Consider the following 21,773-nt stretch of genomic DNA (forward strand, 5'->3'; position numbering starts at 1 on the left):
TTCAAAAATGTGAAAGAAATTTACCTCTTACAGTGTAACTTTTTGACAAACGCAAACTTTAGATTCCTTATGAGTTTAAAGTCAACTGAAATCGTGGCTATTGCTGAATGCACTTTTCACTTTAATAAGTACACATTTGTGGCCAAAGATAATGCCCAGGGGCGCAGCAAAAGGCTTAATCTGCACTTGGATCCAGACATGATCACTTATAGAACTCATCCGGCAAGTTTATATGATTATTTTTTGTATATTTAATAATAAATAATATAATAATAATAAATTCTTCACAGAAATCGAAGATGGTCTGGATATCTGAGGGCGAGCATGAATTATTCAAGCTAAGCATGGAGAAACCAAATATTTCTTGCAACTTTAAAGCATTTTCAATTTATTTTGACTAAATAACTTAGTAACAAAGATAAATATTTTAAATATAGACTAGACAATCCATATTTTGTAAAAGGATCAAATCCATTGAATCTCAAAACTCTCGTTATAATTATTTTGTGTCTTTATAATATATATATTATGGAGTCTTCTCTTTGTACTTGCTTCCAGGATGCCCAATCTGATTTTGTGCGCCTGCCAGACGATGTTCTTATCCTTATTCTGGGACAGCTGGACCTGATCTCTCAGCTGAAGATGACGCACGTGCACATCCGCTTCTTGATGCTGATGCCCCAAGTCTGGCGGTTGCAGTGCAAGTCTATGACTCTCTCCCTCCTCGAATTGGATATCAGTGGCAAGGATCTACGTCTCTTTCTGGGCAGCAATCAAGATAACTTCCAAGCGTTGTGGCTTAAGACGATAACGCGAATCAATTTCAATATTCTTACGGGATATATTTTCCCAAATGTCCACGATTTTCGTTTCTCAACGACCTCGTTTCGGCTGAAGGATTCTGATATACCGCGAATCATTAGGGCTTTTCCAAATTTAAGAACTTTCAGTCCCTATGGAAACTTCACTGGCCAACACATGCAAGATTTTCCACGCTTGGAGAACCTAACGCTCACCTACTGCAGCAAATTCAAGGTGGAAAACCTACATCATATCCTGGAGACGCTCCAGCTAAAGTCTTTGAAATTGGAAAAGTTCGGCGAAAGGCATTTCAAAGATACCAAATTGCCATTGAAAGGAATGCAAAATCTGGAAGTCTTGGAGTGCAACACTGGAGAAATGACCGGATGTTTCCTGGAGCACATGAAGCATCTGAACAAACTGAAGAAACTGCTTCTCTGTGGTTTTATTCACTGGTACGTTGTCAGAATGGTCCTGGATTCATGCCATCAAAAAAATGTCAAGTCTGTTGAGGTGAACGCAAGCGGGGCTGACATCTTTTACTTGTTCCATGAGCTACCACTTCAGATTCAGACCTTGCAAGTGACCAATGCGATTATTCCACTTAACGAAATGCCCAACAGTAGAGTTTATTTTGAAAACATCAAACAAATTTACTTAAGATACTGCGTCTTTAATTTACAAGAAGACTTTGATAAACTGCTGACAAACTCAAATACACTCGAGATCCTGGGACTTGATGGTTGCCTATTTGGATTTCAGGACTATACGTTTTCAGTGCGGGAGATTGTCAAGCATCGTGATAGAGCTCTCCATTTGCATTTACATCAAAATATGTACTTGGAATATAAAGATAAGGTAGGACAAAGAATTTACAAAGAATTCTTTATGATTTTAACATTATTTTCTTGTAGAAATTGCCAATGCAATGGAACGTGGAGGGTGAACATAGTTTCTTCAAGCTGCACGACGGCACTTTGAACATTACTTATAGCGGTGTTCCAGTAGCTATTATTTTTGAATGAAAGAAAAAGAATTATGAAATATTTCATTTATAAGGAAAATACCATAAGGCAGACAAAAATAAGCTAAAATTTCTCGAATCTAATCTTCCTTATCTGATTATAAAATAAATATAAATAATTATAAAATACAGCAGAATTTATTAACAATAAGCTGGGATTACTGGGAAAAGCCTCACGAGTACAGCTTCATTTCGGAGCGTTCCTCATCCGTCATGGGCTCCACCACCTGAAGACAGGCATTAGCAAACTCCACAAACAAAGGCTCCTGCATGGCTGCTCTCATGGCTGCCTGGGCATTGAGGGCCACATCGATTTGATGGAGTAGTGAACGCAGGTGAGGATTATGAAGCAAATTGCATAGATTCTCGGAGGTTTCTGTGGGAGATTAATATATAAAGAAAAAGTAATTTAAATGTTAAAACCAACCCACCTAATTGCTGCAGCTTATCTGCAGGAACAGTGTCATCGGTGGTGAACGGTCCATACAAGGTGGGCTCCTCAGCAACAGCATTTACCGGTGTATTCTTGGACACATCTCCTATCACACACTCGGGCGAATCCCTGTGCACCTTGTAACAGGCCACAGAACAGCTGGAATTGCGAAAATATCCATTAATTGCGGCTTCACTAGAGCCTTGGAAAACTTACTAAGGCGCCGAGCACTTGCTACACTTGTATTTTCTTGGCTTTTCCGTGCAGCTTACACAGTTTTCCATTTCGAAAAAACTATAAACAATAAAGTCGCGTGGAAAATAAAGAACAGCTGATGGAGTGTCACAGCCGCTAGCTCTTGTCAGCCAGCAGAGTTCTAGGCCATTGAGGTGTATCCACAACGCCGTTCTTCTTTTGGCGGTAAAACCAAATAAAGTAGCAGACGAAATAAAATAAGAAAATGGATATAATACGCACAAGATCAAGGGGTTCCATGTTGTTAGTATGTAAGAGATTTAAAATAACAATTTTATGAGGGAATTTATATTTATATTATCAAGATAATTTCGAATGAATTTATTTGATGTTTTGTAACTGTCAGTTTTTAGTTACAATTTGTGTATCTTTAAAGGGTATTCGATTTTTAGAAGGAGTTATTTCCGACCCTATAAATCATATATATTCTTGAGCAGCATCATAAGCCGAGTCGAACTAGCTATGTGCGGTAGAAAACAATTTTACCATTTTTTTTTTCAAAATTTTATAAGGACATTATTAAAATTGTCAAAAATTCATAAAATTTCGAATATTTTGAAATTGTAAATTAAATATGCTGACCATTTCACCTTGAAAAAATAGCTCAAAAGAGCTTTGCGAATTGAAATTAATGAATTTTTAGCTTAGTTATGATTTTTGACAATTGAATTAGCCAAAAAATTGTCATGTGAAAATATCGATTAAAATAAAGATTTAACTAAAATTAATTCATTTTTGGCTTAGTTTTAATTGATTTAAAATTCGTACCTCAGATTCAAACTCCCGCTTGATAAATTTACCTTTTTCTTAAGCATTCAAACTAACACTTAAAAAAATAATGGAATAAGTTTTGGGTTCTCTCAACTACTGAATTAAAGTAAATAAAAAAAAAAAATTAGTTCTTTCATTAAAATTTATTCCCCTTCTTTCCAAAACAACTCAAGAAGATCCCATATCTGTGCTGAAACCTTCCTTAAAACCTTAGCCCCGCAGAAATCCCCTGAATGATGCACAAAATCGTTGAAAATTACCAGTGATATGGACGATGAGCGGTATGTTTGGCCAGATTAGGGTAGATATAGAGCCGTTCGGCCCCTTTCCGGTTTCGCCTTGCCTTATTTGATTGTGTGTATCCTGTGTGTGTGTATGTAGTCCGGCCTGTTTGCTCTAGTCGGTCTCATTTATGGGCCATCCCGGGCACGTCATCTTCCGTGCGGCTCCTGAGCAAACAGCCGAGTGCTGTGTCCTCTCCCCCCTTTTGGCCCTAACAATGCGCAGTCTGAAGCCACCTGGCGAATTAACCAAAAGGAATCGACAGGCGGGCGAGGGGAGCAATCAAATGACGGTCGGCGTGTCCACAAATTGTAAACACATCCTGCACACGGAACGGAACGGCGTGAAACGGAACGGACCCGAGCCCGGGGCCCAAGGAGTCGTCCAGATCCGCTCCAGCTCTAGGAACAAGTACAGTTTGGACGAGAGCAAAAAGTACAAGACAAAAAAAAGAAGGGTTAGCTGAGTAGATCGAAGTGGGGAATACCGTTTTTAGGGGGAGCTTAAAAGAATAATTTTTATAGAAAATAAGGCTGGTAATTGTTCAGGGATTTATTTATTTTATAGTTGAGGATGTTTAGTTCTATCAAGATATATTTTTTAAGGTAAGATAAAGCTAATATCGTAAGCAATATAATATAAATTAAGCAGGTTGTTTCGGGTTTAGGCCATATCCTCTCTAATCAGAATCCTTTCCCAGCCCCAAAAACTCTGCTATAATTTCTCCTTCCGCAATCTATCAAGGATCACCTCCAATTAGTTATTCCCCAGTTGTAGCCTTGCCATCTCCTAGCCAAAATGATAATAACCCCAACGTGAAAGGGTATCGCAAACAGGGCAAAACTTTTGGTGGCAATAAATGACTTCAATGACTGACTGACTGACCGGAAGGGGGTGGTTTCATGGGGGCACAGCTACGAATCTTTTTGCCATATTTATTCTTTCTTCATCTATTTTTGTTTTTTTTTTGGTGGGACTTGTAGCCGTTACTGTTTGTTGTTATTTCACTGTTTTCTACTCTCTTTTTTTCGGTTGTTTTTTGCTTTGTTTTGTGTTTTACCAATTGGATTGCACAGTGGGGGAAAAAAAGAATAGGGAGGCAAAAGGAAAGGATGCGGCTTCTCTATGGATATGGAAATGGAAATGGTGTGATCCGAGGCGGCGAGGGATGGAGAATCGGACCGCGTAACATGATGTGGCGCCTCTGCCGCTTCCGCTGTTCGTGCGGCACAAGCGCGATAATTGCCAGCGTTATCCGCTCGGCCTGCCAGTCAAATAGGCGCAGCAGCAGCAGCAGCAGTAGGAGCAGCAGGAGCAGGTCCTGCGGAGGAAGAGCCTTCGTGTGACTCGCCTACTTTTGATTTACAACATTCGTGCAACATCAGCAGCAGTGTATCGCCAAAAGGAAGGGAGGGCGATAGTCCCAATGCAAACAGCAAATAAAAGAAAAAAAAAATAGGAAGAGACACGCCACCGGTACGGGTGCTGGTCCTGCTTCTGGTCCTTTTCCGCGGCCAGGTGTCGTTCGTTAGGACTTTTCAGCGTTTTTCATTCCCAGCTTTTCCCAGTTACCCAGCTACACAGCTACCCGCCAGCGAAAAAGCCAAAAGCGATATTAATAGATAGCGGCACTTTTCGCTTCGTTTTTATCGCCCCGAAAAAAGCCAAAGGCTCCAAACGAGTAAAAGGTGTTTGTCCTGGAGGGGAGGGGTGTGTGGAGAAAGGAGGCAACTTGGAAGATAGTCCTGGCAATTGGGCAGATTGACAGATCATGCAATCATAGTGGCACAGCGTTTATAGTGCATATAATGAATATTAAATTACATGCAACACACAACTGGCATTTGCAGTCCAACTTCGTTACCAAGGACCTTTTTTTTTTTTGGCAGGAAAGTAGATTTAATGATGGAAGGGAGTAAGGAAATGTGTACTTTACATTTTGATATAAGTTTGAAGGGTTTATATGTTTAGTATAAAAAAATTATAAAAAAATGAGAAGGGTTTTTGTAAAGTATTATATATTTTATATTAAAAGTATGTGTAGTTCCTTTTAAAACTTCTCAAATAGTTTGTTGAAATTTCTCCCACTACGAGACATGACTGTAAAGCTTAGGAACGCCACCTATGGGTCGCTGGCAGGCATGCGAAAGCGACATCTGTCAGCCGCCCCAAAATGCCAATCCAAAGGATATTTCATATTGCAAGTATTATAGTTTGTATTGTGGGTCAAATCAAATCACAAATCAAAGGGATTCCCCGTATAACATATAATTCGATTCCGAAATTCTGCTCGGATACCAGGGGACGCCATTAACTATCAGCAGGAGGGGAATCGGCTGCGGCACCGGCACGGACACTATATGAATCCAATGGCTTGTAATTTATAACGCAATCACGTGCCACATTCGACGGCGTCGAGCAAAGGCGCCAAAAATATGAATATATATATGAACCGAGAGCGACTAAATAATTTGGAAATGATTTACAATATGGCCAGAGCGAAACGGAGTAACGGAGTAACGGCCGGAGGCACATAAATCTAGCTGCATGACGAAAAGATGCAGTCCGCCGGAGTGGAGTTCCACATGGAGTTCCATGGAGTTCTTGGGCGCCTAGCCGAAATTACAGGCTGCAGCCGAAGTGAGGAGAATGAGAATGATGCATGACTGGCAGGGCCAGAAAGGCTAGGCCTGTGGATTCCCTCTCCCCAAAAATTGTCATATAAAAATGCGACCCCGTGGCGCTAATTCGGTTATGTATTGTCAGTGGGCCTAATCTAGCGGGAAATGGCCTTTGGAGGACACAGCGAGAGAAAGCGGAGAGAGATCTGGCGCATCGGGCGATGCTGAGGCGATAATTGCACTGGCAGCCATTTCAATTTACCCCGCGCGGGGTTCCTTTGATGGATGACAGCGTCCTGCAGAACAGCGCTCTTGTCAAACATTTCGCGCCTTGGCCATTTGTCTTTCCGCCGCTGTAGAGCTCTGCTCTCTCTCTCGTCCTCTTGGGCCAATCTCCGCCAGCTTCTGCTGTGTATGTGACTTTTGATCCAAAAGGGGTAGCTAAGCTCACACGAGGAGTTTAGCCAAATCATTGGATTATTTGTAAATGAAAAATATTACAGGGAAATATTTAGTAAATGCTTAAAGGTAAATTCTTCTTAAAGAAAAAACCTTCTAAACAAAAAGGATATTATTGTAATTGTTTCAAATACATTTTTTGTAAGTTGCACCATAATTCCCCAATTTATAACCAATTAAAAGCCTTCCTTTACCCTTAATTTTCTCTGAGTTTTTCATGCATTTTCCTTGGAAATAATCAGAGTTCCTGAAAGTTTTTAGGGCAACTAATCGCTGCCTTGGTTTATGGATAACTTGTTACATTCGCTGGCTTTTTATTTTACCTATTTTTTTATACTTTTTTTTCCACCGCTCTGCGCCTTAATTAAAAAGCTGCAGGCCGCTTTAGGAGCTGAGTTTGTAGCGTAAACTCCAGCGGTTCAAAGGGACCGGAGGTATTTATGACTTGGCACGCAACGGACGGAGCATGATTTACGGTTTCTACGGCTTCCATGGCCTTATTGAGAGGCGCCACAGGCTGGATGCAGGATGCAATAGAGGCGAAACAAAGGCAGTGCAGCGCCAAGAATTGGCCGCAATGGCCCATCAATCATTAGGAGCTGTCCATACCTTGGCGTAATCCTTTAGCTGCGAGTGCGATTGCTCATCCCTAAACCACTCGCACTCCGCCAGAATCTGTGGACTCCGGACTCCGGACTCCGGATTCTGGGCTCTCTGGCTCGATTGGCTCGAATGGCTTTATGGCCGCATTATGCTTAATAAAGCAGTCGCTGCCAGTGGCTTTTTATTTTTATTTCTATGCATCTGCCGGGGTTTTATCCCGAGTTTTATCTGCGAGTCATAATGGGAGCTGGCGACGCTTTTACAGCCTCGCAGCGTTGCGTGATTTATGTGATTACTTCAATGCGGCGGCGTTGCGCCAAAACTCGGGGAAAAAACCCAGGCCAGGAAGAGCTGAATGGCCAACAGGCCAAGTTAAGAGTCAATAAAAAATACATTTATATAATATAGAAAGTTGTAATGGAAAATTATTGAAAATTAATAATTTAAGGGGGGAGAAATAATAAGAAAAGGATTTATTTTGAAGAAGATTAACTTTCTTGTAGCTTAATTTTAAGCTTACAAATCAGCTAAATCTATGAATATAAAATACAATATAGTCTATAAATAATTTACCGCCAAAAAATAAGCTTAAAAATATCTGTAAGCTTTTAAAATAAAGCTTAAACCATCCCACTGCAGCTTAGTCATTCCCACAAGCATAACGTTAATAAAAACCCATAAAAAATACATATAAGGAAGCATTATTGTCCTTTATATCCCCATGGGATGATTGGTAAAGCGATTTCGGAATCGCTTTGCGTTAACTGCAAACATTCTGCGGTCGAGGCGTGTCAGCGGCGAAATAAGTATGCATAAATACGCTGCAGTCTCTAATTTGCAATTAGCACTTGCCCCGAAATGTAGGCAACGATCTCTCTCTCTCCCTCTGACTGACCGCTAATGAGTTGATATTCCGCTTCTGCCTGTTGAAATTCAATTTAAACACTTGAAACATAACGTAACGAAACGAAATGAAACGGACTGCTGCCGCGTTATTAACCCACCAGGCGCACCATGTTTATTTGGCTTTTTAACCCAGCCTCCCCGCCGCCTGCCCCGGTCTTCGTCCTTTTTTCATGCCGCAGTGGCACAAAATAATTTTCCCAATTGGGCATAAGTCCTGCGGTTGGACCCGTGTCTCTGTGTGTGTGTGCAAATTGAAACACTCGCAGATCCTGTTCGTCTGTGCCGGGCTTTTCCATGCAATCCGGCGGCCAAGAGCGTAGAGTCCACTCATTCATGAATGCATTTACATGGCCCCGGCTACGTCTTGGTAGCAGTCTGCAAAGGGTAAAAGCATCTGCACTTGGAAAAATAATTAATTAATTACATGTAAAGGAAGCTGTTAAGTTTAAAATAATAAATTTAATGGGAAATACGAGAAATTTTGGCTAAGAAAAATATATAAAATTAATAAAAAGGGTTATACTTTAATTAAATAAAGTCAAAACTAGTTAAACCCAAGTAAAACCACGGCGAAACCTACCAGAAAATGTTTCTAAGCAAATGTAGCTAGCAACATGTTGTGCAACATCAATTCATGCACAGGAATATGTTCCTAGGCAAGTGTAGCTAGCAACATAATGAGCAACATCAATGATTGCTGGCCCAGCTTCACAGGCCAACAAAGGAGTCTTCAACCTAGGCTCTACTTCTCTCTTCTTAATTTTAAAAAGTGTTTTCTTGATTAATTAAATTACCCCTAATTTTTTTTTCTAGGTGCATTCCAGGGGTGTGGGCCCTAGAGTGGTGGCAATTTAACAGCATTTACAGTAACACGTGTAATTATTTCATGAGATTTATCTGCAGCAGCCGCTCGCCTTCGCCGGTTGCTGTTCCGCTGTCGCGCTGCACTTTGGTAAATGCGACAAAAATTCCAATTGCAAGGCGACCGCAGCGCGCAAACAGAGGCGCCGCCAAAAAGGGGGCGGGTGTGTGTGTGTGCCCTGCCGTGTCCTGCCACAAGTGACCGCAGCATAAACCAGGACCATCTTACGACGTGCAGGGAACAGGGAGCATGGTTCAAGGGGCATGGTACTGGCAGGATGCCGCGATAAGCTGGCATGTGGCAGCAGGCGCAACCTGGGCTCCTCATCTGTCACTTCCGGCCACGCCCCCGGCGCCCACTCGTGCATCAACTTACACGGCACACGCACCGCCATCTGTTGTGGTTTATTTGCGTTAAAATGATTGGATGCCCGTCATATCTACAGGGCCCCAACGGTTTCCAGTTTTCCCAGAATCGAGCAACGACCCTCGGAGTATCCAGGAGCTCCAGTTTCATCTGCAGTCCGTCCCTGCCACCGTTGCCAGCTCGTAATTCTTTTACGAAGCCCGCGATAGGCGCAATTTTAATACCCATTAAATGGTTACAGAAGGGGTATATTGGAATATGGCAAAGGTGAGTTAATATGGGGAAAATACATATATCATAATTTATAAAATCATAGTTATTTTGGGTGAAATCTATTTTTGATTTAAGACTTTTTAAAATGTAGGGTATTAAAGGGTTCGGAATCCTCCTTTGTAATATCCATTTCTCTGGCGTTGCAAGTGCGTGTGTGTCGTGCTGTCGCGACAGGCCTTTCCCAGGTACTTTATGGCCTTGTCGCGGTCGAGCTGAGCTCCGCGCGTGCCTTCGCTGCATATTTAATATGCAAAGCCACGCGGAGAGCGACTGAGCCGCAGATGGATGCACTGCCACATGTCGAAAGGAGCAGAAAAAAAGGACCTGCAATTGAAGCTGCAACTGAAACTGAGCCCGAAAACAGAGCCGGAGTTGGAGAAGTAGTATACATCGAAGCTTGACGATGTGGTGGCCAGTATGTTATCGGTTTAACACATTTTTTATTGCCCTAGCATTGGGAATATTTGTTGATAGAGAGCAACATGGGAACATAAATGCGGTACTTATTTAATTTCTTTATTTTTTTTGTTAGCTTAATTATTCAAATAAAAATATTTCTATAATTATTAAGATAAAGTTGATATAGCATAAAAAGTTTAAGGCACTCTCTTGTATGGACACGGATCCTTATTCTTTTCATTAACTGCAGAAGAACAGGGATTGGTTGTTGTGATTTTGGAATAACTTGTTTCCAAACGTTCACTTCCTTTTGCTTTGCATGAAATAGGCTCCTCCTCGGGCTTTCTTTCGAAGCTACTTTTTCTCTGTAACTTCTGGTTAACCATTACATTTGAGGAATAGTTTCCTGACTGTTCATTAACTACATCAGAACTTTCTTGAGGGGATTTTGGCAAGGTTACATATGAAATGATCACCTTTTCGATTTCTAGATCCTTTGGTACATCAAGCCCTTTCAAGGAGCTACTTTCTTCCTTTGCCGTTACATTTTCAGTTGAAGATGTTTTATAAAACTTGCTGTCTTGGCATTCCAAACTAGTTCTGGAATTCCCTGTTTTTAGATTTAGTTGGACACCTTCTTCCATTGACGACAAAGCTTGGTTCAGGACGACTTTTGGACACCAGTTTCCAGGAACGGCTACATGAGCTGCTTTTTCAAAATTATCGCTAGAAATCTGCTTAGAATTTGTCATAAATTCCGGCAAGACTACCTCAATCTTGGACATGACTCGTATCCTTCGGATTAAAATAAAGATTAACCCAAATGCAACAGGGACAACAAGAACCAAAGCAAGAAAAGGTACAAAGAAATTGGTGCTCGTGAAAGGCATTACAGTGGTGTCGATCCAAGTCAAGCCACCACTGGGTTTATCTTTATAGAGACAAGCTACAGCTATGATGGTCCCCATCCCCAAATAATTAAATTGCAGCTGATGCTGCGACTGGTCCAGGGACTTCACATGGGACGGATCCGTTTCGTCGCAGATTAGCGTTCGATTTCGGGAGGGGGAACACCAGAAGACAGTATAGCCAATGAGTTGGACTTGTTGCTTTGGTGGCCGCCAGGTGATGGTAAAGTTGGAAACGTGATACCTTACATTCTGTGGCTGTCGTTCCCAAGAGTTGGTCAGTGTAGGAATCTCCAGCTGGCTGCTGTTTGCCGATCGTCCCTCGGAGTTCTCGCTCCAAATAGTCACAGTAGCAGACTGCGTTGGGTTCCAGTCTGTGAAAATCACCGAGTTGTGTCTGGTAGTTTGTGGACTACTGCAGAAAATCAAATATTTTTTATAAATTTGTATTATATTGAACATATATTGTATCCTCCACAACTCACCCAGTGTCCGTGTACACGGAATACCAAAGTTCTGGTCCATTGACATCCAGTTCGTCTAGTGGCAGCCAGAATATATGAAGCTGCCTCTTGCCTGGATCATAAAAGAATCCGTTGGTCAGCATTTTTGGGGGACAGCTGGGAGCCTCGGCCTCCGATGTGGCATTGCCAGCGTCGTAGTTTGCAGGGATGAATATGAAGCCTTGTTTCAGTATGGCAAGTAAACGCACGTTGTAGTTCTGGTAGGGGTATAGCTTGATATTAAACCACTCATTTTCCGAATTTGAAGACCCTTCATGAATAAAATCCAGTTGCGGTATCCTTGGATTCAAGGGAATAAACAGGACATTAATCTGTAATATCTCAATTAACTCCTGTGACGGCCCCATATCCAAACAGATGTGATCGATGAACATTTTTTCATTTATGATCGGCCAGCGTCGCGGTATCCTCTTTTCCCTACGCATATTACTGTCAACTCTCTCCTTGATCACAGAATCGGTCATAGGTATCATTAATATATGTTCAATGTTCTTCCAAGTCGACGTTTTAAGGGCTATGTTGCACTGCACAATTTGCATGAAGCCACTAGCTCCCAGGCTCTCTGCACATGACACTGACTGTTCATTGTCCATTTTGAGAATGTATGTGTTCTGCAACTGTGCGTCTTTCGAGCGGCTTGAGGTGCACGTAACCCACTGCTCATTGTGGAACTTGAAGTCGCTTAAGATTAGGATGGGCCTTTCAAAGTTTTCGAAACCAGACTGGGGTATAAACTCCCAGTTACATAAGTAGGATATGTCGTCGGGATATGGGAGCTCCCAGCCATTGCAGCCGCAGTACGCCTGAAATTCTCTGATTGTCTTTATTAATTTGGGTAGATTGTTGCAAGGCACCTTTTCTTGAGAGCAGATCACAATCAGTAACAGCAAGGCCAAGATGTTTTGGATGTGGCAAGCCATCCTACACATTAGTTACTTTTAATGTTTAACTTGTATACAAATTTAATCTGTATTAATTTTTTTTGTTAGACTTCTTTCTACTTATTTCATCCGTCCTGTTTGAGTAAAAATTCACGAATGCCAAGCGAAAAAATATTTTGGGAAGTAATAAGTACTTGGTTTTTTTTTTAAATATTCTGATAATAGCTAACTTATTGCTGGCCCAGGGGGAAAATTGTATAAAGTAATGCTAGTTCTATTTAAATAAATAAAGCATTTAAATATACGTGCGTCATAATTCATTATGCTTATATAATGAATGTTTTTATTTATCAACTGAAAGCAGTGTGAATTATCAGCATAGAAATTAAATCAAAGTATTTAAATCGTTCTTATAAACTAAACTTTTATCATGTTGAATTTAAAATGACTAAAATATAATGTATATTTTCAACATTTTTCTATATTTTCCTAATATTTATTCTTTTTTCAATTTTTGATATATTAACCAGAGATAGTTTCTCTCGGTGAAGACCCCAATTCCGTTGCCAGATGCGTTTTCCTGCTAAATCTCCCAGCCAAGACCAACAAGTTTGGGGCATCTGACTGTCACCTGGGCTGTTTTGGTTACCTGCGACGCCCTGGACTCCTTCACCCTCTTCTCCCATCTACCTACTCTGAACAGAGGCAGCATGTCACCAAGCGGCAGCAGAAGATGCCGTCGCCCATCTCCGCAGCCAACTATGCCCGGGAGGATTTTCAATTTTACTGCATCATAAATTAAATTACCTCTTTCGATGCGAGGCGAGGCGAGGCGAGGCGGGGAATGCAGAGGAGAAGAGTCAGGGAGATGCCTCGCCTCGCAGAGCTGGGCCCATATTTTTGCCAGGACCAACCTGGCTCCATTTTATTACCGCAAAAGAAACGCAACAAGAAAACGGCCGGAGGGGACGAGGGACGACCTTTGACTTTGCCAAAATGCCAAAGGTATGCGCAAAAATGCACAAAACATTCAGCTAGCAGGGCAGTTCAGAGGGGGGACTAAGAAGCGGACTGGAGTGGGACGACCAATTCCCAAACTGCAGCAAAAATGTACAACAGCCGCAGACAACCAACGGATGGGGCCCAAACGACGATTGCGACTGCAACATTACGTATACGCAGTGGTGCACCGCTGGAAAAAAAACGGACAGAGCCGAGCCACCGGTAACAAGAGTCATGGATCCTAATGAAATCAGTAATAGTAATGTTCTGGCCGTGGCCAAAACAGAATCCGAGGTAGGGGGTTTTCCCATCTATGCCCGAAAAAAAAAATGTAGAAAGAACATTCACGTACCTGTGGCCCCCTGTTTGTTTTCGAGTGCGTCCTTTTGAAATCTCACAGCACACAGGAGTCCATTAAATTTTCCCAGCTTTGATTTGGCGAGCGGAAAATCGGAGGGGGAAAAAAAATAGTCGAAAAAAAGCAGCGAACGTTTGCGGCTAATTTATGTAATTTGGCTAAGAGGAAAACACACCACGAATGTGGAATTGGCGCGCATCCATAACGAGTCCGAAACCGAATCTGAATCTGAATCAGAATCTAAAAAAAAGTGAGCCCCACGCTGGCGGCATTTTGATGAATCAAGAGCAGGCGGCAAAGACGACATCGACGACTGGCCATAATTAAAATTACCTCGCTTACCTGTCACGTGTCTGTGTGTGTGTCTCTGTGTGTGTTAGCCACTCCCCCACTCCCAGAGCGGGTTTTGCTTTTGGCCGCTTTGTTGACGTATTTTTTGGTTTATTGCCTGGCATTGCGGATGTGTGCGACGGCTGCCAAATTGTAATGTGTCCTGCGTCCTGGGCAGCCTGCACACCCTTGGCCTCTCATCTCATAACGTGGCTCTAATGGTCCTTTGCAACTGGCTCAGGAGCTCAATGGGCGGCTGCTACCTTATATCCCTTCCGGTTTACCAGTCTCTCGGACGCTCTCTCTTATTTTATTGCTGTCCATTTTGTCGTTTCGGCCTTTTGTTTGATGAAATATGATTGTGTTTGTTTCGGAAAAGTGGCCAAAAACAGCTGCAGTCTTGTTCGTTTTTTCTTTTGTTTACTTTTTAAGGGGACAAAACACTGGCTTGAGCATTTTTAATTGCTGCTGCTCTCGTTATCCATATTTCATTTGGAAATATTTTAATTAGAAAATGCTTTAAAATCGAGCCTCAGACCATAAATTCAAATAGTTACCCAATAAAATCATATTTCGAAAGCGGAGCCTGTGTGTGTGTGTAAGAGGTCACGGTGCGGGTTACCCTTGTGGGTTACCGAGTTAAAGTGTCGTGCAAGTATTCCCATAGCCTTGGCCATGTTCTGCCAACTCTGTGGGCCAAATCACATGCCGCTTACTTATTGCTGGGATTAGGAGAAGATACCTTTCAGCAGGAGCCCCCTGTATGGTCTCGTTTTTTTCTTCTCCTCAACCCCTTTCTAGTTATCATACACTGAGGGAAATGGGTGATTTGTGTTTGTTTAATTTAAAAGTAACTGTCTGGTTTTTTAATAGTTTTTCGAATTTTATTTGCTTTTACTAAGGCCAAAAAAGTTAATTTTTAAAAAGATCTTCCCTCCATTGTAGCTATTCCCTTCAAATAATGCTTTCAATTTTATTTCCCATAATTTACAAATTCTTTAAATTTAATTGCCCACAATTTTTAACATTTTCTTACATTTTTTTTTAGCTGTGCAGGATCTCGAGCTTTTTGCCTGGCTTCGGCGGACATAACTCAAACCGAAATCGCCTGCCATGGCCTGCACGTGCTGCAGTCGCCGCCTGAGCCTGCCAGCAAACCGGCTACCGGCTCACCAGCTCACCAGTAACCAGCAACTGGCTACTAGCTACCAGTTCCCCAGCTGCGGTTGCAGAGGCTGCTGTTGCTGCTGCTGCCACGCCCCTTGCCACCCCTTACGGCCAACACTCTGACGGTGTGGCGATGTGGCGGTGCGGCGGTGTTGCAGCCAGCTACTCGTATTTGCAACAGAATGGAATGGAATATGGGTCAAAGTGCAGTTGAATGTCCTGAAACATCCGCAATGCTGTAGTTTGACTTTTTCCACACACACACTCTCGCTTTGGTTTGCATGGGAATTGCATTCAGGAATATTTTACGTTTTACGTTACGTCCTGCGCGCGCCTTTATCTGTGTCTGTGTGTGTGTGTGGCAGGACTTTTACGTTACTTATTCGCAGTTGGTTTTTTATAGGCGCATACACATGCCTGGGATTTTGCGATTTGGGGCTTGCAAAAGTTGTGTAGCCTGTCAGGCATCGAGTCTGAGCCGATCTGTCTGGATCGGCTTCGATGGTTTATGCAATCTCTCCCCGCATCCGAGAGTCCTTAGTCCTTGCCACAAAATAAAAATATATATAAATAAATATGTGTATATATAAATGGATGGCTGTGACAGCCACATAGAGGTCCTTTCCGGACCTTCAATTAGCGTTTGGGCTTTAAGGACAAAACAATTTGCAAGGCAGACACACACGAAACTTGAAAATTGCCAGCGACAAGCTGGCATGACAATGCCACATATCTTGGAGTAGTTGTTAATACCCCTCAAGAGGGTATATGCTCTGGGCTAAGAAGGTATTTTAAAGAATACTATTTGTTTATTAAGAATATTTTAAATAAATATTATTTCAAGCTAAAGTTTTCTATGAAAATTCGTTTTTAAATATAATTAATCACATTTAAGTATGTTCCAGAAATTCTTTTTATATTTCTCTCTAATAATCTTAGACAATGGGTATCTTCTTGCTAAACATTTATCCTTAATTCAACCCTTTTTCTTTCCTAAACCCAAATCATTTGACTTTCTGGCAATCAGTGGTCCTAGTCCTGTCCTGCACTTGGCCTTTGATCAAAATTCAAACTACAAATTAGCTGGGACGCGGCTCGGACCACTGCCAGTCTGCATCCTTTTCTTTTTGGCCATTTCCTTGTGCTTCGGACCAATTGCAAAGTTTCACGGGTAATTTTAAAGATTTGTGTGCCGCAATCCATTAGGGCCGAGACGAGGGATGAAGGCAGCTACCATGCTACTTGACATGCCGTTGGCCGCAATGAAATGCGCAATAAATAAGACGCTAAATGAATAGTTGGCCGAACAAACAAGCGCATAAATTTGGCTACTTTTCTGGCCATCTTATGCCCAAGCTCTCTTCTTGTGTCGCCTGTAATTTGGCTCCTCATGGACCTCAGTTTGTCATCGAATCTTCGGCAAAGGAAGCTGCTTTGATCACATATGCATGGGTTGATTGACCGGAAAGCCATTGAGTGCTCCATGACTTGGACTCGAACAGGGACAGGGACATGGCCAGGATACGCTCTCTCACCACCTGGGCTGGCCCGGGAATGAATCACGACTTCTGGTGACCAAACACTTCATCTCGAAACTTATGTCCCCCGTCTCGGGTATGCTGAAAGAGGAACGCCAGAAATGCGTAGCTCAGCAGCTTGTCATCCACAGAGGGAGAAAATACTATACCAACTTGTTAAGAGAAAAATAAAGTGTACGAAATATTTAGAATAAATTAAGGAGCCTTAAAGAAGGTCTTGGTATTTATAACCTCCCTTCATAGGAGGTTTTTATACTTTAAAATATATTTAAATAAATACTAACGATTTCTTAAGCCTTCCTTATTATTCGGTACTTTCTTTTCTCTCTGTGCACTCTCCTAACCCCACCCTGCTGCCCCTCTATCTCTCCTGTCTAATGAACGTGCGGCATTTGTCACCGTAGTGGAGGCCAAGGAGGAGGAGCTGCCGTGGAGCATCCTCCACCGTGGGTGGTCTGTGGGCATTAGTGTCGGTCAGTTGGGTCTTGGCCATATGCAGCAGATTAAAAGTCGATTTGACAAGCTGTTGACTGGCCAAAAGGCAGGATGCAGGCGGCAGCTAAAGGATAAGCGAATAAGTGGAAGACAAGTGGCATGCGTGTCCATGTCTGTGGCCTCTTCTGCCGCAAGATTTATGTGGCCAGGCTCCACTGGAGCTATGTAGCTGGCTGGCAGGCAATTAAAAAACAGTTAATGAAAAGCGCCAACTCAGCCTCAGTCTTCGCAGAAGTTTTTGCTGCGCCAAAAATTACGCATACGCCGCATGTGACAACTGTCAACAATATAATTCTTCTTAGCCCGCAGCCGTAAAAAATGATGCAGGTGGAGAGGAGCAGGGGAGGAAGAGTAGACAAGGGCAAGCCTAAAGCAGCTTAAGGCAGTTACTTTTTGCACCTTTTAGACGGCTTACGCAAGGGAAGGGAAGCCAAGTCAGTGCCAAAGCCGGGGCTCACTTGCCTGTCGTCTTCGCTGCCAGCAAGGGGGTGGGAGGAGGAGGGAGAAGGTGAGAGGAGGAGGGAGGAAGAGGGTTCAGAAAGCACAAGCGAACTAGAAAATAAAAAAATTGTTTGGGTTGTGGGACTAAAGGAATACCCTTACAAAGGAAACAAGCTCATTTTAATGAGCAAGCTACAACCTCGTTAAATACTTATTTGTATAGGGAAATAGCTCGTATTTATTTCTAAAATTTATTAAAAATATTTTAAATTATGTTTTCTTAATTATTTATGTATTTTGCATTATATCTTCTTTATTATTTGCTTTCCTAGCATGCGTTATGCCTCTTTTAAGGGTACAAAAAACAGATAGCCAGCGAGAAGAGTGAGACAAGGGGGTTGCGAAAAGCGTGGCTGCACTTTAAGCCTTCACTGAGTAATTGCGCGCAAAAAATGCGCAAATTGAGCGCAAGACCCAGAAAGACCCCAAAAGCCTTACCCCAAACCACCCAGAACTATACGACGTTCCGGCGAAAACTTAGTTTTCGACTGTGTTTACTTTACGAGTTGCGTTTTGCGTGCGAAAAGTTTTACTTACGACTTGCATAAATGCAGTCATTGCCAGCTCCTCTTCATCGCCATCTGCAGCTCCCAGGCCATTCCCTGCAACTGCAACAGTCGCAGCAGCAGCAGTAGCAGTCTCCAGAGAGATTGGCATGTAAAATATGCTAAAAGCATGCCACTTCCCAGGGGGTCAAGGGAGCGGCGGGAGGTGGTAAAATGGTGGAAGGCCTTGCCGAGGCGTCGCTTAGTCGCGTTGTCAGATTTGTCAAACGCTCTCCACTGCATTGAACCATCAGCAGGGAGATGGGATAAGGAGCAGCTGGAATGCCTCGGATGCCTCGATGAATATTTTCCAATTGCATGCCCCAGAGGCGCTGGCCAAAATATATCTGAGACATTTCGTGAGGCATGTGAAGGGAAGCGTATTCTGGATATTACAGAAATTGGCATTAAAATGCAGTTAACTTTGCCAAGTTAATGAGTCTATAAAATAGAGTTTCCAGCCAAAAGATACAAGATACATCTGTGGAGTTTCAAGTGTTAAGTATCTCAAGGTTTCATAGATACTAGATCATGATGTGACGCCTTATTCTTTTGTATTCTTTCATTTGCATACTCTCACTCTCCACAAAATATATCTCAATTTCATCCAGATAAATATTGTTTTAAGCTGTTCCAGCTACAAACTACAGACTCCACTTTATTTTCGCCTAAGAAGAATGAAAAGTATGCCTGATGGAGTGCGAAACTTAAACTGTGGCAAGTTTACTGGAACTTACTTCGCGGCGAAACATAAATTACTCCGCTCATTGCGCACATTTCTGCGCCAAATCTAATTTGCCAATAAATTCCTTTGTTCATCTTGGCCAGAATGGGAGGAGAAGCCTTGGCGGGGCACACTCCTATCGAGCAAAGTATCAAAACTTTAAAAGGATACTTTGCGGCATCCAGCAGATAATGCCTAAGCAGAAGGGGTGCGCGGGCGCAGCGCGAAATGCAGGCGAAACTTTAAAACTAAACAAACTATTTATAAATTGCGCAGAACTTAAGACCAACCGAAAACTTGCCAAGCAAAAGAGGCAAGAAATGGGCACTGAAAAAATAGGGTAGTCTTTGTATAAATACTATATAATTTTTTAATATTTAATTCATTTTAAAATGATAATAAAATCTAACATAAATATAAAATAAATATATTTTCTAATATTTTTTATTACTTAAGCTTGAGTTATCAAGTCCCAAAAATTATTTTAAAAATGTTTAATAATTTTTATGCTTCTAGGAATCAAATTTTTCAAGCTTTATCATTATAAATATTTTTTAAAAATTCCTCATAATAAAATAAATTTACAACTTTAACATTAGTTATTATTATATAATTTTCTCAGTGCCTTTAAAAAGGGTCCTGGCCAAAAGAGGAGTGCGCTGCAAATGGACAGCGCGTAGGAAGATGCAGTTGCAACTGCTAGCCAAGCCAACTTCTTGCGGGCTGCGGCAATTCGTTTAAGCCGCTTTGCAGCCCCGGCAATTTATGTGCCACGGCTGCCTTGCCAGAAGTTTCTTAAAGCATGCAGAGAGGGTTCCTTCTTTTCCTCTCTAACCCCTCTATACTCACTCCCTCTCCTTTGTCTTGAACCAACAGCGAAAGGCTGGCAAATGCGTTTGGCAGACGCCGCGGCATCGATGACGCCCCGAAAAACTTGGCGCTAAATTGCGGCCGAGGCGCGTGTTCCACAAAAACTTAAGTGGCTTATGTGTTGGCCAGCGGGTTTGGTAGGAAGAGGGGGACCTTTAGGGCTGACACAAACAACAACCACAAGGCAACAACACTTTCAAGGAACATAAAGAATAACCATGAGTTGGGAGAAGGTCCTAAAAACCGATAGACTCATACCCTACGAAAAATATAAGAAGGGAGCCTAAGGGTTATAGGGTAGTTTTAGTGAAGCAGAAGTCACTCTTCTTTAAAATAAAATCTTAAAAAGGTCTTAGATAAGTTTATATTTATTTAAAAAATTCAGAGAACCCTCTTAAATTTGTGTAAAAAATCTTAAAAATGTGTTCTGAAGTTGCTTTGTAATAAAACCTTTAAATTCTTTAAAAACGTATGTCTTAAGGTAGTTTAAAATACTTCCTATTTCCCATAAATCTCCTCAACCACCTATATCCCTTTAGCTAGTGTATAAAGACGTCAACTGATGTGCGATGTGCATGAAAAATAATCAGCGGCAGCGTCGCAATGTCTGCGGCAAAGTCTTTGGCTTTCGATGGGACTTTGTCTTGTCTTCCACGAACTTGGGTTCTGGGTCACGGGGAATAGCTTTGCGAATAGGTTATACAGGATATATATATATATATATGGGGACACACTTCAGCATGAAGCTCACGCCGGGCGTCAATCAATCAAGAAAGGAGAGATCGATGCCGCTTATCGACGAGTTCATAACATCAATTTCCATAAAAATCCGCTTTGCTGGGAATTTGTCGAGATGCCAAGACATAGGTAATGAATGGAAGCCGCCTTTACCTGTGGATCTCTCTCACTGTGGTCTTAATTCACGGAGGAGTGGGTCCATAAAGTGGACACGATGTGACTCCGTCGCTCAAGTGTGATAATTAGCTGCAAGCTGTGCCACAAACTCGTCGTATATATATTGTTGCCGTTGCCGTTGCACCTCCCAGTTCCGGTGCTAATGCGAGAGGAGGCTTCATTAGCAGTTCTCTTACTCTCTCGGCTTGCCCCCTGCCAATCTCCAATGTTGGCCGCTGCCTGTGCATAGTTAATTGGCCAGGCATTGTAATTACTTAAGCATTAACCACGAAAGCAACACTTGAGCGGCAACACCAAACGCCCGGCAGGCAGCAGCAACGCAACAACAACAACATCAACAACAACAATGACCATGGCTTAATTAGGTTTTTGGGCAGCGGGAATTTGTCGTCATTGGATATATACAGCACATCCTGGTGTATCCTTGGGGCTGCTATCCCATAATTTATGATCGAAAACGCGTTCTGAACTCTGAGTCGTAGTCGAAGTATCCGAGGAAGCCCTGGCATTAAAAGCAATTGATTTATGCCGCTCGTTTGCGGTTTTCTATGTCTATGGTTTGTCTCGGGCTGTGTGATTTAATCGACAGCCCATCGATTGTTAACTAGGCTGGCTGGATTTTATGGCTGCCTTGTTTATTCGATGGCTGGCAAATTGTCGGTTAACTCACTCAGATTAGTTTCTCAGACACAGAATCAGACTTTGAATCCAAAATCGGAGACTCTCTTCTGTGTGGTCGTTCCACAGGGCGTATGAATATTGATACAGACAGCTGGATGGGGGAAGCCTGCGCCTTTGTGCAAGTTTTAATAAAGTCAATTTTGGATTCAAGAAATTTGCACAGCAATTTGCAATTGCGAAAGCTGATTGATTTCGACGGCTCGACTCGGCGCCCTTCTCTGCAGTAACTGGAAACTCAAGTGTGCGGCAGTTAACGAACACACACACACCAATGATACT

At 42.2% G+C, this 21,773-nt stretch overlaps 2 protein-coding genes across 2 annotated transcripts; one reads left to right on the forward strand and one right to left on the reverse strand.

Moving 5' to 3' along the window:
- The first annotated feature begins 412 nt into the window (after positions 1–412).
- On the forward strand, positions 413–1,935 carry LOC138927848 (uncharacterized). Its single transcript, XM_070284311.1, has 2 exons — positions 413–1,659; positions 1,716–1,935. Exons 1-2 carry the CDS (start codon positions 529–531, stop codon positions 1,824–1,826), a joined length of 1,242 nt encoding a protein of 413 aa, XP_070140412.1. The 5' UTR covers positions 413–528; the 3' UTR covers positions 1,827–1,935.
- Positions 1,936–1,943: 8 nt separating this feature from the next.
- On the reverse strand, positions 1,944–2,845 carry LOC108082458 (zinc finger HIT domain-containing protein 3). The gene is made up of 3 exons (XM_017177834.3): positions 2,475–2,845; positions 2,257–2,417; positions 1,944–2,201 (listed from the first exon to the last, which is right to left on the reverse strand). The coding sequence occupies exons 1-3, from the start codon at positions 2,540–2,542 to the stop codon at positions 1,999–2,001; spliced, it is 432 nt and encodes a 143-aa protein (XP_017033323.1). The 5' UTR covers positions 2,543–2,845; the 3' UTR covers positions 1,944–1,998.
- Positions 2,846–21,773: the final 18,928 nt, after the last annotated feature.

Source organism: Drosophila kikkawai, chromosome 2R (genome assembly GCF_030179895.1).
Source record: "Drosophila kikkawai strain 14028-0561.14 chromosome 2R, DkikHiC1v2, whole genome shotgun sequence".
In the NCBI taxonomy this organism is placed as follows: domain Eukaryota; kingdom Metazoa; phylum Arthropoda; class Insecta; order Diptera; family Drosophilidae; genus Drosophila; species Drosophila kikkawai.

Coding starts and splice junctions, on each gene's coding strand:
- LOC108082458 (XM_017177834.3), bottom strand. CDS start 2,542: ATGGAAAACTGTGTAAGCTGCACGGAAAAGCCAAGAAAATACAAGTGT. Junction 2,418..2,474: donor AGCAAGTGCTCGGCGCCTTA/GTAAGTTTTCCA, acceptor TCGCAATTCCAG/CTGTTCTGTGGCCTGTTACA. Junction 2,202..2,256: donor AGATAAGCTGCAGCAATTAG/GTGGGTTGGTTT, acceptor AATCTCCCACAG/AAACCTCCGAGAATCTATGC.
- LOC138927848 (XM_070284311.1), top strand. CDS start 529: ATGGAGTCTTCTCTTTGTACTTGCTTCCAGGATGCCCAATCTGATTTT. Junction 1,660..1,715: donor ACTTGGAATATAAAGATAAG/GTAGGACAAAGA, acceptor ATTTTCTTGTAG/AAATTGCCAATGCAATGGAA.